Below are 16832 nucleotides of genomic sequence, written 5' to 3'. Positions count from 1 at the left end.
TAGATATCAGCTTAGAATATAAATGTTTTACTTTCTTATTTACCCACCTGTGAGGAGGAGTGCTGTGTGTTATATTCCATTTTCATTTTAGAAATGTCCCCAATTCCTGTAAAAATAGTCACAGCCATCACAGATGGATTAGGTTTAAAAAAAGACATTCAGAACCTCTTTAAAAATTATTTATTTCATACAGAGAAAAGACAGATAATAGGAAAACAGAGAAAGATACCAAAGGCAATTTCAGGAAAACTAAAGTATTGAGAAACCCAGATATCAGTTTTGCTATATGGCAACACCATTTACAATTGTTGTCAAATTGTATCCCTTGGCATTATTACAAACAAAGAGAAAATACAAACAATCCAAACAGTCTGCCAAATAAATTCAAGTCTAATCCTACCTCAAAGCAATATACAAACAAAACAAATTTACTCTTACCCTCTAGACCTGAGATGGGGAACCTATGGCACGTATGCTACAGGTGGCACGTGGAGCTCTCTCTGCAGGCACATGAACCGTCACCCCAGCTCAGCTCTCAGGATCTTTGCTGCACATGCGTGGGGGCAGGGTGCATGCAGATGTGTCCACATGTGCAGGGAGGCAGGAGTCATGTGCGCATGTGCAGGGAGGGGAGTGCAGGGGGGCGATGCTCCCCAACACCATTTTTGATCCTAGGAGGCTTCAGGGAGGACTGCTAGGCTCAAAATGGGCTGTGGTGGGATGCAGTGCACATGTGCGGAGGGGCCGGGGAGTGCGGGGGGTAGGTCATGCGTGCATGCACAGGGGTGCAGGGGGTGTCACATGCACATTGCATTATGGGTGTGGGTACGCACATGTGCACTGTCATGTGTGTGTGCTTTTGGCATGCGATAACAAAAAGGTTAGCCATTATTGCTCTAGACTGCACCCAAGCCTCAGCAAGCCCCAAATTAATTTATAATGTGGAAGAAAGCCACAGAGGTATCTTTCTAGGCTTGGTGCTCTCCAGCTTTAAATGAACTGATACCACCTTGGGAAACTTTGGCCTAATGAAGCTACTCCCAGGTTGGTTCCAAATTAAGAAGAGGGTAGATGTGTCCCTCAATGATCATTCCCCATTGCTACAACCTTATGTCAAATGAAATACATTTTCCGTGACTATTTCTTAGTCAAAAAAACAACACAACTTCATTTGCAGACAGACCAAATACTATCATGAAATCATAAGCTTGCAACTGAAAAAAAGTCAGTCTTAAATCGGGTTTGCTTGAAAATCGATGCTATCAAAACCTAATCATATTTCAGAAAAATATGTTTAGGATGGGAACAATCATGACAAAAACAAAGTGGTTTATTAACAACAAATTATTCAAAATGTACCGTAGCTGAGTGCATTCAGACCAAACATTATGAACAAAACTTTTCTTCCTAGCCCAAAAAGTTGTCCCAAGCTATAATGTCGCAGGATAACCTTTGCCCCTTAGCTTCAGTTTTTCCTGTTATATGCTCCTTACCAACTATCATGGTTTAAGAAAATAACTACCATGGGAAATGAATCAGTAATGTGAAAGAATATACAAAGAACTAAAGACAAGAGAATATTAGTCCACAACCAGTGGTGGGTTGCAGGCAGTACGCCCCGGTACAGGCATACCGGAGCCAGCCCGGAGCACCGGATACCGTTCCAGTACGGTGCTCCGGAGGGTCCACCCACCCGCCCATGCTCCTTACTGGTGTTTAAAGGTTTCTGCACTTCTGCGCAGGCACGTGGCACGTACAGCACCTGCGTAACGCTCCACAGAGCAGCTGGCGCATCACAGAGGCGCTTGAACGTATGCGCGCGCTGCATGCACGCATCCATGAAGATACTGCCGGCTTCGTTCCAACTGTACTACTTGGAATGGGATTTGCAACCCACCACTGTCCACAACCAGTGCCTGCAGAATGAAATTTGATTTACACTAAAGCAGTATATATCAATAATGGAGACAGGGAGAAGACAGAATTGATAGAAAATGAAAATGGTGTTAGCTGTTTCAAATGCACATACACACAAACAGAAAAACATCTAGCAGAGATGGATAAGTATTCTTTCCTTCTGGACTTTTAAAATGCATAAAAGTTTGCATATGTGCATGATTATTTTTAATATAGAATGTTCACAACTGGATTGCGCCACCCAGTTTGAATTGACGTAATCCAGGGGTGTCAAATTCAAGGCCCACAGGGCCTGATCTGACCCACAGGGTGCTTAGATCTGGCCCACAGGGCTTTTCTTGGAAATACCAAAGGATTGGCCCATGGTGCCTCTGTCAGCAAAACTGGAGCTTGGGAAGACTGCAGGCAGCCCTCCCGAGCTCCATTTTTGCTGGCAGAGATTTTCAGGAGGCCATCACAACCATTTTGGGAGAATGGGATCCGGGGAGCCCATTTTCATTGGCAGAGCGTTTGGATCACTATAGGCACCCCCTGACACGAGTAACGTTGAGTTGGCCATGTCCCCTGCGCCTGGCCCCCCTGAGGTCAAACCCAACCCTGATATGGCCCACAAATGAAATTGAGCTTGACATCCCTGATGTAATCCATTCTATGATCCTGCTCCATTTCATCTATAGAATGGACCTTAAATACATCTCTGTAGATTTTCACAAGCCACAGAGAGGAAGAAGGGATCAGTTTTATCTTTAGTGTTTGCCTTGTGACTACTGCTTCTCCAGCAGTGCAGGTGCCTGCATTTTTCCATAAGATAAAACTCTCTTCACTGAAGCAAAGATGGCCACTAGTTACTAGCAAATAAGCAGTTACATGGTCTGGGCTATACATATCTTTTGGCAACTATTTCATCTTATTTGAGGAGACCACAGCCTAATTTCATTGACCTTCTAAATGTCTTAGATCAGTGTTTCTCAAACTTGTTAACTCTAATTAAAATGTGTATACTGTACTTCAGTTGGCAGGGGAATTCTGGAAGTTGAAATCCACACATCCTAGACTTGCCAAAGTTGAGAAACATTTAGACTTTTAACTGTTTGGGGTTAAAACAGTTAAAAATCTAAATGTTTCTCAACTTTGTCAAAACCAACAAAACAGCTCAGGTTGGGAAATATATATACACTCCAATATATCAAGAAGGCACTAGGTTCAAAAATGCTAACGTATATTATGTGCAATGCTTTAAAGCTGTACAACAATGAAATGTGTATATATATTTATATATTGGAGTGGAAAGTACAGCCATTGCAATCCTGTGGTTTCTTTTAATCATGGTAAATTAAATAAGCCAAAATGGCTGGGTATATATACAACACTCAGCAATAAACTATAAGTTGCAAAGTATAGTTCATTCAGTTAAAAAAAAAGAGATAAAATCAAATTCTGGCTTACTGCTACATATATATCCAACCAGTTATGTTGGAAAACATTAATGGAATGCAATTTGTTCATCACAGTAATCATTCATTGGGTTTCTAGTAATTTAAGCAGATTCCTGATTGTTACCTGTTACCAGAGACATTTTTTATACGTCAAGGTCTGCATTTGGAACTATTTGCACCCTAAATATCTGAGTTATGGTATAACTAAAGTTCTTAAGAACCTACAGAACGTTCATGTGAAAGTGACAATATTTCAGTGGAAAAGTCTAAGAAAAAGCAGACAAGCATGGAATCAATTAGTTGAGGTCCCGCATATAAACAAGTCTATAGATGTTTTCCAGGAGGATGTTATGTCTCCTGTCCTGTTCTTTCCTAAAAAGAAAAGAATACAGGAAAGGAAGTATGGTTTACTATAACCTTAACACATACATAGATATTTATTTTAAAGAGACCAGTTAGTATGCTAATATTAAAATGTAACAAAACTTGATGGTTTAAAAAAAAACCTATCCCAAATTGGAAAGATAGAAGAGTTATTTTAGAATGGACAATCTTCTAATTAAAATGGATCTACAGGGGCAGTTCTGCACTGTAGGAGGCCAGAAGCTTGAGCTACGGAATACAACTATTAAAAAAAAAAAAAATCCTGCCAGCATCTTAAACTATAGAGTTGAATAATACCGGAAATTTAAGTTCAGAAACATTGGGAAACAAGATTTCCTCCTCAACTCTATTCAGAAGTCCAGGTTAATCACAACCATCCAGAAAGAACAGTAATCTAAGCATGAAGGCTGCTGATTAACTTTCCCAAGGCAACATAGTGAGTAGGCATAAGTCACTTGGTCATTGACTACAGTCACACACTTTGCTCAGACATGGTATGCTTAGCCACATTTTATTGAACAGATCACAATTAGCGCTTTACATGATATATCAAGCTACAAAAACCAGGATCTGCAAGCTAAATTTGATTGAATATACTAAACTGAAACTAAACAAACTGTGAGGACCAGAATCATCAAGATCAGAGGTCAAGATCCCAATATCAGACAGGAACATAAAGTCAGTGGATGAACATCAATGAAGAGACGCATTCCATCCCTTCCGTTGAGATGAAACCTACCCTTTGGACTTTGGGAATACATATGACTTGTAGTATGCAGCTGGCAGTTACTGATTATTCTATTATTGCCTTTTTAGTATCTGTAATAAAAATGTTTTATCAAACATCTGTCTCCTTGAATCTCTACTGCCAGCTTTCAAGCTTGAAGAACTGTTGGGTGAAAAGCTTGATACATTTTTTTAAAAATTTACTAAGTTTATATGTTGTCCATCTCACTCTGAAAAGTGTTTTTATGTGATTAAGTGCAGTGGATGAACCAGATCAGCTTTTCCCATCACCTCTCATTTCACTCAGAATCCATTGCATTCCTACAGTATTGGATTTTAATCGTCTATATCCATGTCTTTCTTTTGATGATGCATTCTTTTTTCCTGGCAATATATACCGGTAGTTGGCTATTCTAGTTGGGAATCGTTATCACGAACTATAACTAACTGAAGCTACTGCCCAGAATTGAAATAATGAGGATAGTGGGAAGAACACATCTCCATTATACAGAGATACAGATACAATACAGATGGCCATCTGGTGGAAATTAATCTTTGCTTTTGTTTAGATCTTGCTGGAAGGCAGCATAAACTCACCTCACTTGTTTAAAATTATAGAAGGGGAAAAAAACATGTAATCCTAAAAACGAGTCTTACAACACTCTCATACATTATTAAAAAAAAATCTGTATAGAGCTTTTTAGAATGTCACTTTTGGTTTGTAATTTATCTTATGATCAGTCACTGATTAGATAAACCTGAGACCAAATGCAATCTGCTATACCAGATCATTGATTGGATTTTTTTAAAATTAATGTATTGGATGAGCCTAGCCTTATTGGGCTATTTCATAGTTCGGCATATTACACATATCCAGAAAATTGATTATAATCCAGTACCTAATCTTGGTATGCTATGTAAATATAAATATTGTGTAGAATGACATATGTACCAGTGTTTTGCAATATTGCCAAAAGTTTGGAAGAATTGAAGGAAAACAAAGTTGTTTCTTTCCAGATAAAAATTGGAAATATTGGGAAAACCTGAAATCCATGCATGTATTTTTTTAAAACACCCCCACACACACACATAAAAAGCATCATTTATAACTGAAGACATGGAATTGTATTGCTTGGCTTCAGAAAGTTACTGAGAAATTTTAAGGTTATGTATTCAGAGACAAGACGCCCAATTCCATGAAGTTACTGGATCCCAAGAGTTCACATTAAAACAGTCTTGAAACCTTTTCTTATTTTTGTACAAAATACCTAAACTTACATACAGAAGAATCAATGCAAAAGATCAACATTGCAGAATATTTGTTTCTGATTATTTGCAAACTGAAACCCTGCATATCAACAAACAATTCACAATTCCTAACTAAAAAGGCTTAACTTCTACCAAAAAGATGACAGCATTCAAAGTACAGAAATGCATTTGGGTAACAAGAACTTTCCAGATGTTTTAACTATCAATTCCTATCAACTTCTGCCAATAATATCTGAAAGTATCGGGCTGCTTATCCTGGTCTATTATATACATAGGAATAATCAACTTCCAATTTTGTGTATTCTTTTACATAAAAATATTCATACTACACTCTAAATAAATCCTCTATTTCATTCATTTCAAAAAAGAAAATATTTTATAACCTTCTTTTGTCACCCACATTCCTCAATCATTTTCTATTTTTATCTTGGGGAGGCAGGAAATCACCAAGTGACCAATTCAGCCCACTTCTTTCTGTTATATCTGCCCTGTAACTCCCTTATCTCTATTTTTAATTTCCATTGACATCTGTTGGTCCTTGGCTGATTGTTTTCTCTAGATTGTACCCCTTATTTGAAATAATACTATTTTGTTTTCTCAAAAATATGGCATTCATACTACTATGAATGGGAAAAACACAGTATACACATGAAAAATGTTTAAAGACAGATTAGTAAACACCAGATCAATAGTCTTCATGTCTTCTTTTTTTCAAACATCTCCATAATACCAGCCAAGTTCAAACATCCCTATCTCTTTCTCCTTTCGGTATTAGACAACTTGATTATATAACAAAAATTCATCACATTTTTTTCAAGACAGGTAACATATCTTTTAGGGCAGACTAGGGAATGAAGAGGCTGCTTGTTTTTATAAAGTCATTTTTCCCATTGGTGCTCTTTTACTCTCCAACTTGGCTTTTTTCTGACTTCAAAGATATGAGCATGGCACTGGTTTTCTTCCTTATAGGTGTATTTTCATTTATGCTCAGGAATAGCATGACAGTACGGACCGACCTCACTTAATGACTCATGTTTAGATATATAATGGCATGAAAAAGTAGCATTATGACCAGTCCTTGCACTTATGCCCATTGCAATGTCCCCATGGTGACATGATTGAGATCCAGGTGCTTTGCTACCAGTTGGCATTTACAATCGTCGCAACCTGCTGTCATGTGATTGCCATTTGCACACTTCACAGGGAGCTTCTGATAAACAGAGTCAATGGAGAAGCTGGCACCAAAATCACAAATTGTAGTGGCATAATATCTCACTTGACTGCCTCACCTAATTGGTAGTAATGAAATCGTTGTTAAATATTTATTTTCTGTGCCATCAATATGCTGACTAAAGTATTAACAACTAGTTTTTTTAATAGCAGAAATCTGCATCCATAATATGGGAGATGGCTAAGCATTATCAGGAAAAGGATTTAATGGAATAATGATAGTAACTGGTCTGTTAAAAAGTTCTTCCAGTTCAGCTATTCTCAGTAAATACTCTCCAGGTTGTGCTGAGTCTTGCAGCCTGTATAATCGTTGCAAAATGGTGGATTACATGAGTATAAGACAACACTATTTGAAGAATATCTGATTGGGAAGAGGATTTTAGTGCCACCGAAAGCCATGGGATTTGGGACAGTTGTGACAAACTTGCCCTGCTAATGATAAGGTTCTAAAACATAAAGTGGACACAATCACATTTTGACAGATAGAGGCTGGGATTCTTCTATGCAGTTCTAGAAAAAACAAAAGGAAGAGGATAAAAGCTCCCTATGATCACATTGAATTATACTGTATGTAAGTAACTTTCTATTCCATTAATAAGCTCAATGTTTAGTGGGAGGCAATGGCTTCCCTCACAGACTCCATTACGCCATAGTTGTTTAACAATGCTTTACTGAACTATACCTGACAAGATTTGCACATATTACGCTATAAGCCATAATTTACAAATCACAATGGTTGGCTTCATGCAACATGTTTATCTCCCCCGAATAAACAAAACAGCTAAAATGACTTACTGCAATATGTAAATCCAGGCATATTACAGTAGCTTAATAGGAGCTATCAACAAAAAATAATAATTTGAATCCCAATTGGAATATATATATATATATATATATATATATATATATATATATATATATATATATATATATATATATATATATATATATATATATAGTTGTCATTTACTAGAACAAGACTGGAAATTCTTGACTTATATTCTTCAAACTGACCAGCCTCAACTTTAGCAAAAAAAAAAAAAAATTCTCCAAAGTTAAAGAAGCTTCTTGGATGAGAAGAGAAAACGTCTTCAAAGAAAAACAAGAAAGTCCAGTTGCCTCTTGAAAAAACATATTTGTGGTGTTCCCCAAAGTCTTTCCATGTCTTAGGTGGAGTTAAGGGAGAATATCTCAAGAACAGTTCAGCAAGCGCTGCCTCCTGGAATGCTAAAAAGCAGCCAACAATCACAAATTTTTACAATACAGAATACTATGCAAATAAAGTAGTGTTTGTGGGTTCAGCATTTCTACAGCATTCTAACATCTTGAAAGAAAGAAAAACAAATGTCCAACTTAATGCAGCTTTCAAATCATAGAAAGCCAAAGAAAACGTACTGCCGCTTGTTCTTCATATTCTGGAAGAAAAAACTGGTGTATTACAGGCAGTGTATATGGAATTTAAGATGAAAATAACGAGATTTGCAAGAGCATGGAAGAATGGCAGTCACAGTTAATTCTTAATATTCTTTCAAAAAATGTTTTTTTTTCAATGCCGGATCAAGATAATCGTCAAAGAAGTGCTGGAATATACAGGAAATGGTTCCTCCATCTGGTAACTAGAATGAATTCAGAATAGTTGACCATATATTTTATAAGGCTCCTTCAAATACAATTCCCTTAGGCTAAAAGTCCTGCTTATTTGGCATTCAAGTAAAATCATACATATTTTGCAAGTTGTAATTAGTTCTTATTTCCAATTATTCCTATCCATTATTTGTTCATTTCTTTTTTGAAAATCCTTTTTGACAGTTTTGCTGCACAACTGCAGTCTTACTGCTGAGTTTCTCTGGTTTCAAACAGCCCACGTTATTACCAGTCCATACAACAGAAGCAAGTGGCCTATAGCTGTTTCCAGGTCCAAATGTCATATATAACTTAAATCATTGGCATGGTGAACACTCTGTACAAGCATCCTTGATGTAAGAAAATCATCAGGTTCTTGCATGATCAGAGCTTCTAAACATTCTGGGAATCCCACAGATCAGGATGCAGACGAGAATCAGCAACAGACAATAAATTGCTGTGATAACTTAGCAAGTTCCCCCAGAAGGATCAAAACAGAAAAAGTTTGGGTAACCATAGTTTATCTGGAATTCCAGCTAAAAAAACTACCTGCTGCCTCGGCTGGTTTTCTGATGCACTTCAGAACAGCAGGACATTCAAAGTTATACTTTAAATTTCTGCTAAAGGTTCCAGCTGTCTTCATACATTTCTTCTACAGTTCCCTTTCTATTGAGACAGCAATTATTTAAAATCTTCTTTCTCCATTAAAAAATATGAACAAATTTAAATAAACAAAAAATTAAAGCACATTTTTCAACGATTTGTTGAATTTGCGTCTAATTTATTTACCTACACTAGAACACACTGTTGTTAGGTAAAAAAAAAATATCAGTGTAACTCTGCTAGCTATTATTATTTATAAAAAAAGAAAAAATTGTTCAAATTCACTAAAGCTGGAGGATTGGGAGATGCAAGACAAGATGTAAGAACTCATATACTCCCAATGGAAAAGACTTGAAATATTTGCAGTTTCACATTGTAGTTTCACTTGATAAAAGTCTTGGTCTATTCCTTGTTTCTCCCACAAAAAAAAATCTAGTACTAGACATGAATAACTATCAATATTTCTGGTAAACCCATGTACATTTATGATGGATATGTAACCCAAATGGGGCTACTGAGAAATAAGTGGGAAGTTATCAGCATGTCACAATACCAAAATTTGCAAAAACAGAGAAAAATAATTAGAAATAAAATCCAAAGGCAATAACTTCCTCCCTTCCAAAGAATAATATTAAAAAGAAAATCAATAACAGAGCCTGCATAGGAGCTCCAACATGCTATTAAATGAAACAGTTCAAAGGAAGGGAAAAATAAGTTGCGTTATCTCTGAAAGATGATATGGCTATGTTGTCTATGAATAAACTATACTGCAATATGGTGTTGTAGGCACCACTTGTAGTTAGATGAATGTAAATCAAGCCTCAAAGTCTTGAGAGGCATGGAAGAGATAGACAAATCTCTTCAGATTCAATAACATTTCCTTCTGATGCTACAGGCTACTGAGGAGCTTAAGATGCAGGCACAATAACTCCCTATTCCAATGCTAGTCTCTTAGGTGAGCATGGCACATAGTTCTAATAACAATATGATCAGGCCACAGGATCAAAATCCAAAGCTGATGAAATAATTTCTCCAATTACATTCCAAGGGAATTGCAAAAAGATACTTCTGTTGATTCAGATTGTCACATTTACATCATAACTGCATAACGTAGATAATGCTGGAGGACAAGGCAGAGGATTTTGAAATACCTGCCAGGGAGCCATAAATGCATAAGTCTGGCATCTTTCTTACCAGAAAAGGTGGAATTAAATACAGCATTTATTTATATAACTGAGTAAACAAAACCATGAGTGACTGGCAGCTCTGAGATTTTTTTTTCCCCCAAAGGAAAAAAATTAGAAAAATTTGCTGTTTTACTATCTAAAATTGTTTTTGCTATGGGTGCTACTGAACTGAAGTGGCAAAAGCTCAAAGTACCTCAATTTGTCTGCAGACCAGGTGTAAATATTGTTGAGTGGGTTGAACTCATTTCCTTCTAAAAGTAGATTTTAGAATGGAGAAAAGAGATATAAAGTTAAAGGGTAAGTCCAAGTACTTCATACTGGCCAATTCTCATATTTGTTTGGATTGCAGCAGGCACAAAACCCAGCCGTTAAACTTTATGAGTTTTCTGGTGTCTTACAAGGTGAGAGGCAGCCCCAAACCCTTTACCACAGCTGGCACATTTGAAGGGTTTCTCTCCTGAATGTGTAGCACGGTGACGCTCAAGGTGTGCATAACGTGTGAACCCCTTTCCACAGTCTCTGCACGAGAAGGGCTTGTCCCCACTGTGGATGCCCTGATGGCGCTGGAGATGGGCACTACGGGTGAAGCACTTGCCACAACGTGTGCAGCGGAAAGGACGTTCTCCGGTGTGAGTTCCTTGATGGCGAGTGACATGAGCACTACGGGTGAAAGCTTTACCGCAGACACCACATTCATAGGGGCGCTCTCCAGTGTGAGTGCTGTGGTGGCGGGTCAAGTGGGAATTGCGGCCAAAGGCTTTGCCACAATAGGTACACTTGTAGGGTCGCTCCCCAGAATGGGTTTCCTGATGCCGGGCCAGGTGGGCACTGCGGGCAAAAGTCTTCCCACAGTAGCTGCAGCTGAAGGGACGGTCTTCCTCTGGCACTTGCTGTCCCAGGCGTTTCCCACCTAAAGGGCGCTGCAGTCCAGAGTGGGTAGCTAAATGGCGAGTAAGGTGTGAGTTTCGCCGGAAACCTTTCCCACAGTAAGGGCAAGTGTGGGACTTTTCCCCCATGGTTGCCAGTCTTGCGAAAGTGGTGGTGCTAGGAAAAAGAAGACCCTGACTTGACACTCTTCAGGCCAGCTCCTCTGGCAGGAGGCTAAAGTGCTCTACCTCAAAAGACACCTTCCACCTCTGAACTGAGTTAGCAGTTGTGAATTTCTGGATGTTTGCTTTCTTCTAAATCTTGATAAACATCTCTGATATCCTGGGATATAACTTTGCCCTCAGAACCTGCTGGGGAGAAAAACAGAATTTCAAAAAAAGAGAAAGAAAAAGGACACAAATCCTGCCAAAATCTAAGTAATTTGGGTGGAAAGGAAATAACATAATATATATGCAGTTTAAAATATATATTTTATTCGTATCTTCTCTGTAATTCACATAAACACAATCTAGATGGTTTATTTTTTAAAATATGTTGATGCCATTTGTTCAGAATATTCTCTTTTTGAGGATGAAAGTTCTTTAAATTAAAACAGGATGATTGGTATCAATATAAATGGCCCTGATTATTTGTTTTTACTGATTGGATCCAGATTTAGCCGTGCCTAGAGTAGGCTCGTTGAAAATCAGTGGGATCCATGACTGAGGTGTTTTCTTGGGTCTAATAAATTTATTCTAAGCATGACTAAGTCTGGAGCCAAGCCAGTGAAATGTAGTTGTATTAATCTGAAGTGGTTCATCCTTCATTCAACTCACTTTTCTTCTTTCAAAATGACAGGTTTCAAAATCATTGTATCATTTTAAATATACACAAAATAAAGAAACTGTGGCTGCATAAAAATCATATGCTAGCCTCTTCTGGATCCTGATCATTTCTATAGGCTACTGTCCTTCGCTTGCCTGACAGCAAGGGTAAGGTACTTGTGGTCCAATTTTGCCAAAAAGGTGCTTCCAGCAGCATGACCAATGATGATGGAGGTTTGGAGTTGTAATTCAGACAGTCTGATATGCCACCTAGGTTTTTACTCCATCTGAAAATAAAATCCTCTAAATGATTGGATAGGCTTTCTTTTTAAGTAAACCTATAGGGTTTCTGTGCAGTTTTCCCTAGGACGAAAAAAAGGGGGAAAGTACTTATCAACTTTGTTGCCTGAGAATATAAAAATGTAATTAATAGGAGCAGCTGATTGCATTAATATGTCTTCTGATACTAAATTAATTATAAATGCACTTACTATAATTAAATTCTGCAATTTAAGTAGAGGAAATCAGGAAATCACTTCCAAAGAAGTTTTGATATTGCCCTGTTATGTTGCCACAATGTTTCAATCAAAATTTTAGAAAAGTATTTTTTTTATTATGTGTTGGAACAAATGTACTTTTTAAAAGAAAGATATTTTGGATTTCTTTTGAAAATATATTGAAAATTGTGTTCTCTTAAAGAATCTGCAATTCTAGCCTCTGGAATATTGCACTGTTACCATTCATTTGGCACCACTTTGTTTGATGGTTATATCTCTACAGATTTTTTTTTTTATTCTGACATGATACTGTATTGTTAGAGATATTAGAAGTTCAACTTTTTTTTTTTTTTGCATTTCAAAATGTTCAAATAGAAAAATGTGTACCTGACAGTCCAGAATATTGTTCCCCATTAGATTAATATTTAATGCTGTTATTATTTATATAATTCATATTCCATCATTCTGCTCTTGGAGCATTCAGCATTTGTTAAGACAGACAAACAGTCCTGACCTGACTTCAGTGCTTTCCTTCTCTCTATAAAAAGTTACCTAAACAAACAGAGGCATTTGTCAATAAGTTTGATCTAGTGGTTAAGACACCAGACCAGAAACTGGGAAACCCTTAATTTTAGTCTTGTTTTAGGCATGAAAGCTGGCTGAATGACATTGAGGCAATCACCCCATCTTATCCCAATCCACCTCACAGGGTTGTTATTGTGGGGAAAATAGGATAAGGGGGTATCCTCCTCCTTGAATTATTTATAAAATTAATAAAAGTTTGATATGCAAATATATAAAATAAACGCCACAAGATAAATTAATTTTTAAATGGCTAATGAGAAAAGAGATTGGAAGAATTAAATCAAACATTTCTATGAACGGCACTGATATCCTTACAAAGAAATAAGTATTTGTATTTTTTTGGTATGCGTTATAGCTACAACCTAGAAGAAACAGGTAATAGCCAACACTGCCCACCATACTACACAAGTATAAGTAATGGATCGTGCTCAATATCAATCGTGCTCTAGTCTCAGAAATAGATAAAATAAAGAAGAAAAAGCCGTAAAAGAAATATAGACAGGACTTTCCACAGCAGATCCTCCCCGCTGCGAACTACTCTAGGAGACAGATGAAGAGTGAATGGAGGCGGTGGGTGGAGTGGATGAAGCTGCCCTTCTTACAGGCGTCCCCCCCACCCCTCCCCAGAAATGGATGTTCTTAAGAATGCCCGTCCTTCTCCCCATAAATCGGTCTCCACACGGCTGGATCTGTCCGCGGAATCTCACCGATTCATTCTCACTGCAGGGATCCAAGCGGGGTTTGCACGCCTTCGCCAACCGCAGGCCCGGGAACGAAAGAGGCACTCCCGTGCCTGTGTGTAGGCAGTGGCGGGTTCAAGCACAGGAAAGCACCCCTCGAGTCTATCCTGTCCCCCGCCTCCGCTTTGCTTGACAGATCCAGCTCGATGGTTTTAACCCTCTCCCTGCCGACCACAAAGCCACGCGCCAGCTTCCCCTACAAGTCGAGCTGGAAATGAGAAAAAGGGAGGAAGCCACACAGAGAGATTTGGAAAACGCATGCGCAATAAAGAATGGCGGCTAGCACCTATTTGCGTATTCCTTCATCAAACCTTTTAAAAACTCAATTCTAATTTTGAGATAACATCAAGTTCTTAAGATAAGAACCGAACATGTGTGTTAAAGAAATTATTTGTGTGTGTATGTGTATGTATGTGTATGTAGGTATGTAGGTATGTATATATGTATATGTATATGGGTTATGTCTTGTGCCCTTAAAATACAGTCCCATACATAAGAGACATTCTGGTGTAACAACAATAATAAGTAATTTCAATTTCAATTTTTTTCCTGCTGGGAGAAATTATGTTGCTGTCCAGAAACAGAGAACAGAATGCAGTTACAATCACAAAATTTATTTGCAAAGTTAGATATTTTAAAGTGAGTTTTGCCCCATTTTCTGACCTTTATTGCCACAGTTATTAAGTGAATCACTGCAGTTATTAAGTTAATAGCATGGTTGTTAAGTAAATCTGCCTTCCCCATTGACTGCATGTCAGGTGACAAAGTGATTACATGATCATAGGGCACTAACTGTCATAAATATGAGATAGTTGCTAAGTGTCTGAGTTTTGATCATGTTGCAGAAAATCAGGAGATTTGGACTGTGAGATCAAGAAATAGCTTTAGTTGGCCAAATGACTCAGACAGTGTAAACCCCCATTTGACGTCTGAGCGAGGTTCTTAGGGAGAAGCGTGTTCTTACTAACTTCCTCAAAACAGCTAACACGGAAATATCTTAAAACATTTCTATTGGCTAAACAGATTATATTGTGCTGCCCTTTCATGTCTAGGCTGCAGTTGGCATGCAGAAAACACCAGTTTCATTCTGACATGTGGTTAAGCTATAACGTTTGACTCGCAAGCTGACCTGATCTACACAGATGTTGTAGTTTGACATTCAATTTTCCTGAGTTCAAACTTCCTGTTTTACTTCAAGACTCAGTAAATGTATAACTAGAAGAGATAAATGGGTCCTCCAGGAGATCCTCTAGTCTGACCCCATTTCATGTTCACTGGGATGTCCAAAATCTCGCTTTATGTCCTGCCTTAATGTAACCATGGGGATGCTACAGCAGTTATGTAAAAAATGATCATGTTAATTTTCCAGTGCCGGTCACTAAATGAATTGTTGTAAGTCAAGGACTACCTGTATGCTCTTTCAGACATGCTGAATGCCTAGGTTAATCAGATTTCCAAGAGTAAGATTGGGAAATATTAATTTATATGAATTTACATATTTTTGAATATTAATACACAACTTATTATTTCCCCACATCCAAATCATCCGAAGCCTGGAATCATTGCTCTAAACCATGGCTGTTAATCTCCTGCCCCATGGGCTGAATGTGTCATGTGCTAGCCAGGCCCTGTTTAGCGAAGGGGACAAAAGTCCTGATACGTCACGTGATGCTGCCATGATGACTTGAGTTTGACACCCCTTGCTCTAAACTATTCTATGTAGAACTCATTGTTTTATAAAATAAGCATGTTCATTTTGTTTTTATGGAATATATTGAGGAATTCTGAATAGGTTTTATGACAGCTGACTTTCAACATAAGCAGTGATGTTGGAATTGCCAGTTTTTTTAGTTTCTCTCATTTGATTATTATAATAGAGAAAACTGTTGTACAGGTAATGTCAGAGGAATATGCAGCAAACGTATACAGGAAAATAATATTTTTTAAAGTAATGCTCATATTTTCCAAATGAGGTGATGCTCATTTCACCCACCAGTTTATCAAATAACTGTTCACTGATTTTGCACTTACAAACTGCAGTGAGTGCTTTACCTCTTCTCAGGCATCTTGTTTAGCACATCCATGAGTATATATATAGTTCACCAAATGTAGCCCTAACAGAGGTGGGTTGCTCCCAGTTTGACAAACTGTGCCTGTTATGTCCCAGCTGTCAATCAGCACAGCTTTGGACATACATTGGTTAAGCATGGATTAAGTTGTGTTTCTACTGGTTAACGTTCTTATTGGTTAACAGGTTGACAGCTGTGGGTTAAATAAACTGGCTGAAGTATCGGGAGACAGAAAAAAAGGTTATTTCCTGAGTGCTTGCAGGACAGAAATGTTTGGGACAGCCAGAGCGCTGTCAGCCCCAATGTCTGTAAATACAGTTCCGTGGGAGCTCCTTTTGTCTAAATTAAAGGGTCATTACGCTCCAGCCCAGTCAAAGATTACAAGAAGGCATGCCTTTCGGCAATGTTTACAAAAAGAGGGAGAATCCATTAGTCAATATATGGCTACGCTTCGCAGAGAAGCGATTAATTGCGAGTTCCCTGTATTAGAGGATGCTTTGCTGGAACAGTTTGTGTGTGGAATCAGGGACTTGCACCTGCAGCGATGGTTATTAGCGCATTCTGAAATCAACCTCCAGATAGCCGTTGACGAAGCCAAGGCCGCCAAAATGGCTGAGAAGTCGACAGTTCAGATTCAGCGTTACTGGGCTGCCAGCTCCTCAGTACTGAAATCGGCTGCTGTTAACAAGCAAAGCAGCCCAAAGGAAGAAAGAGACATGAGCCCTGAAGAAATTGACTGCCTCAAAACTAGATCGGTCAGACGGCCTCAGGAGGGTTGTCTCAGCTGTGGAGGCAATCATTACCAGTCAAACTGCCGATTCAAAGACGTTGTGTGCAGGCGCTGTCAAAAAAAGGGCCATTTAGCTAAAGTTTGC

At 38.2% G+C, this 16832-nt stretch overlaps 1 protein-coding gene across 5 annotated transcripts; it reads right to left on the bottom strand.

The window, feature by feature from the left end:
• Positions 1-170: 170 nt before the first annotated feature.
• LOC309401683 (uncharacterized protein) lies at positions 171-14088 on the bottom strand. Of its 5 annotated transcripts, XR_014176781.1 has the most exons (3): positions 13856-14088; positions 10569-11610; positions 171-7472 (listed from the first exon to the last, which is right to left on the bottom strand). XR_014176781.1 is itself a non-coding variant. In XM_081970812.1 (2 exons), the coding sequence occupies exon 2, from the start codon at positions 11389-11391 to the stop codon at positions 10744-10746; it is 648 nt and encodes a 215-aa protein (XP_081826938.1). In that variant the 5' UTR covers positions 11392-11613; positions 13856-14088; the 3' UTR covers positions 7910-10743. The 5 variants fall into 5 exon arrangements, 4 of the variants coding, with proteins under 4 accessions (XP_081826938.1, XP_081826937.1, XP_081826939.1 ...); XM_081970812.1 differs by lacking the exon at positions 171-7472 and having other exon boundaries at positions 7910-11613; XM_081970811.1 differs by lacking the exon at positions 171-7472 and having other exon boundaries at positions 7910-11610.
• Positions 14089-16832: the final 2744 nt, after the last annotated feature.

This window comes from Natrix helvetica, assembly GCF_964273705.1.
Source record: "Natrix helvetica genome assembly, chromosome: Z".
NCBI lineage: Eukaryota > Metazoa > Chordata > Lepidosauria > Squamata > Natricidae > Natrix > Natrix helvetica.
This window is presented reverse-complemented; position numbering and strand designations above follow the sequence as displayed.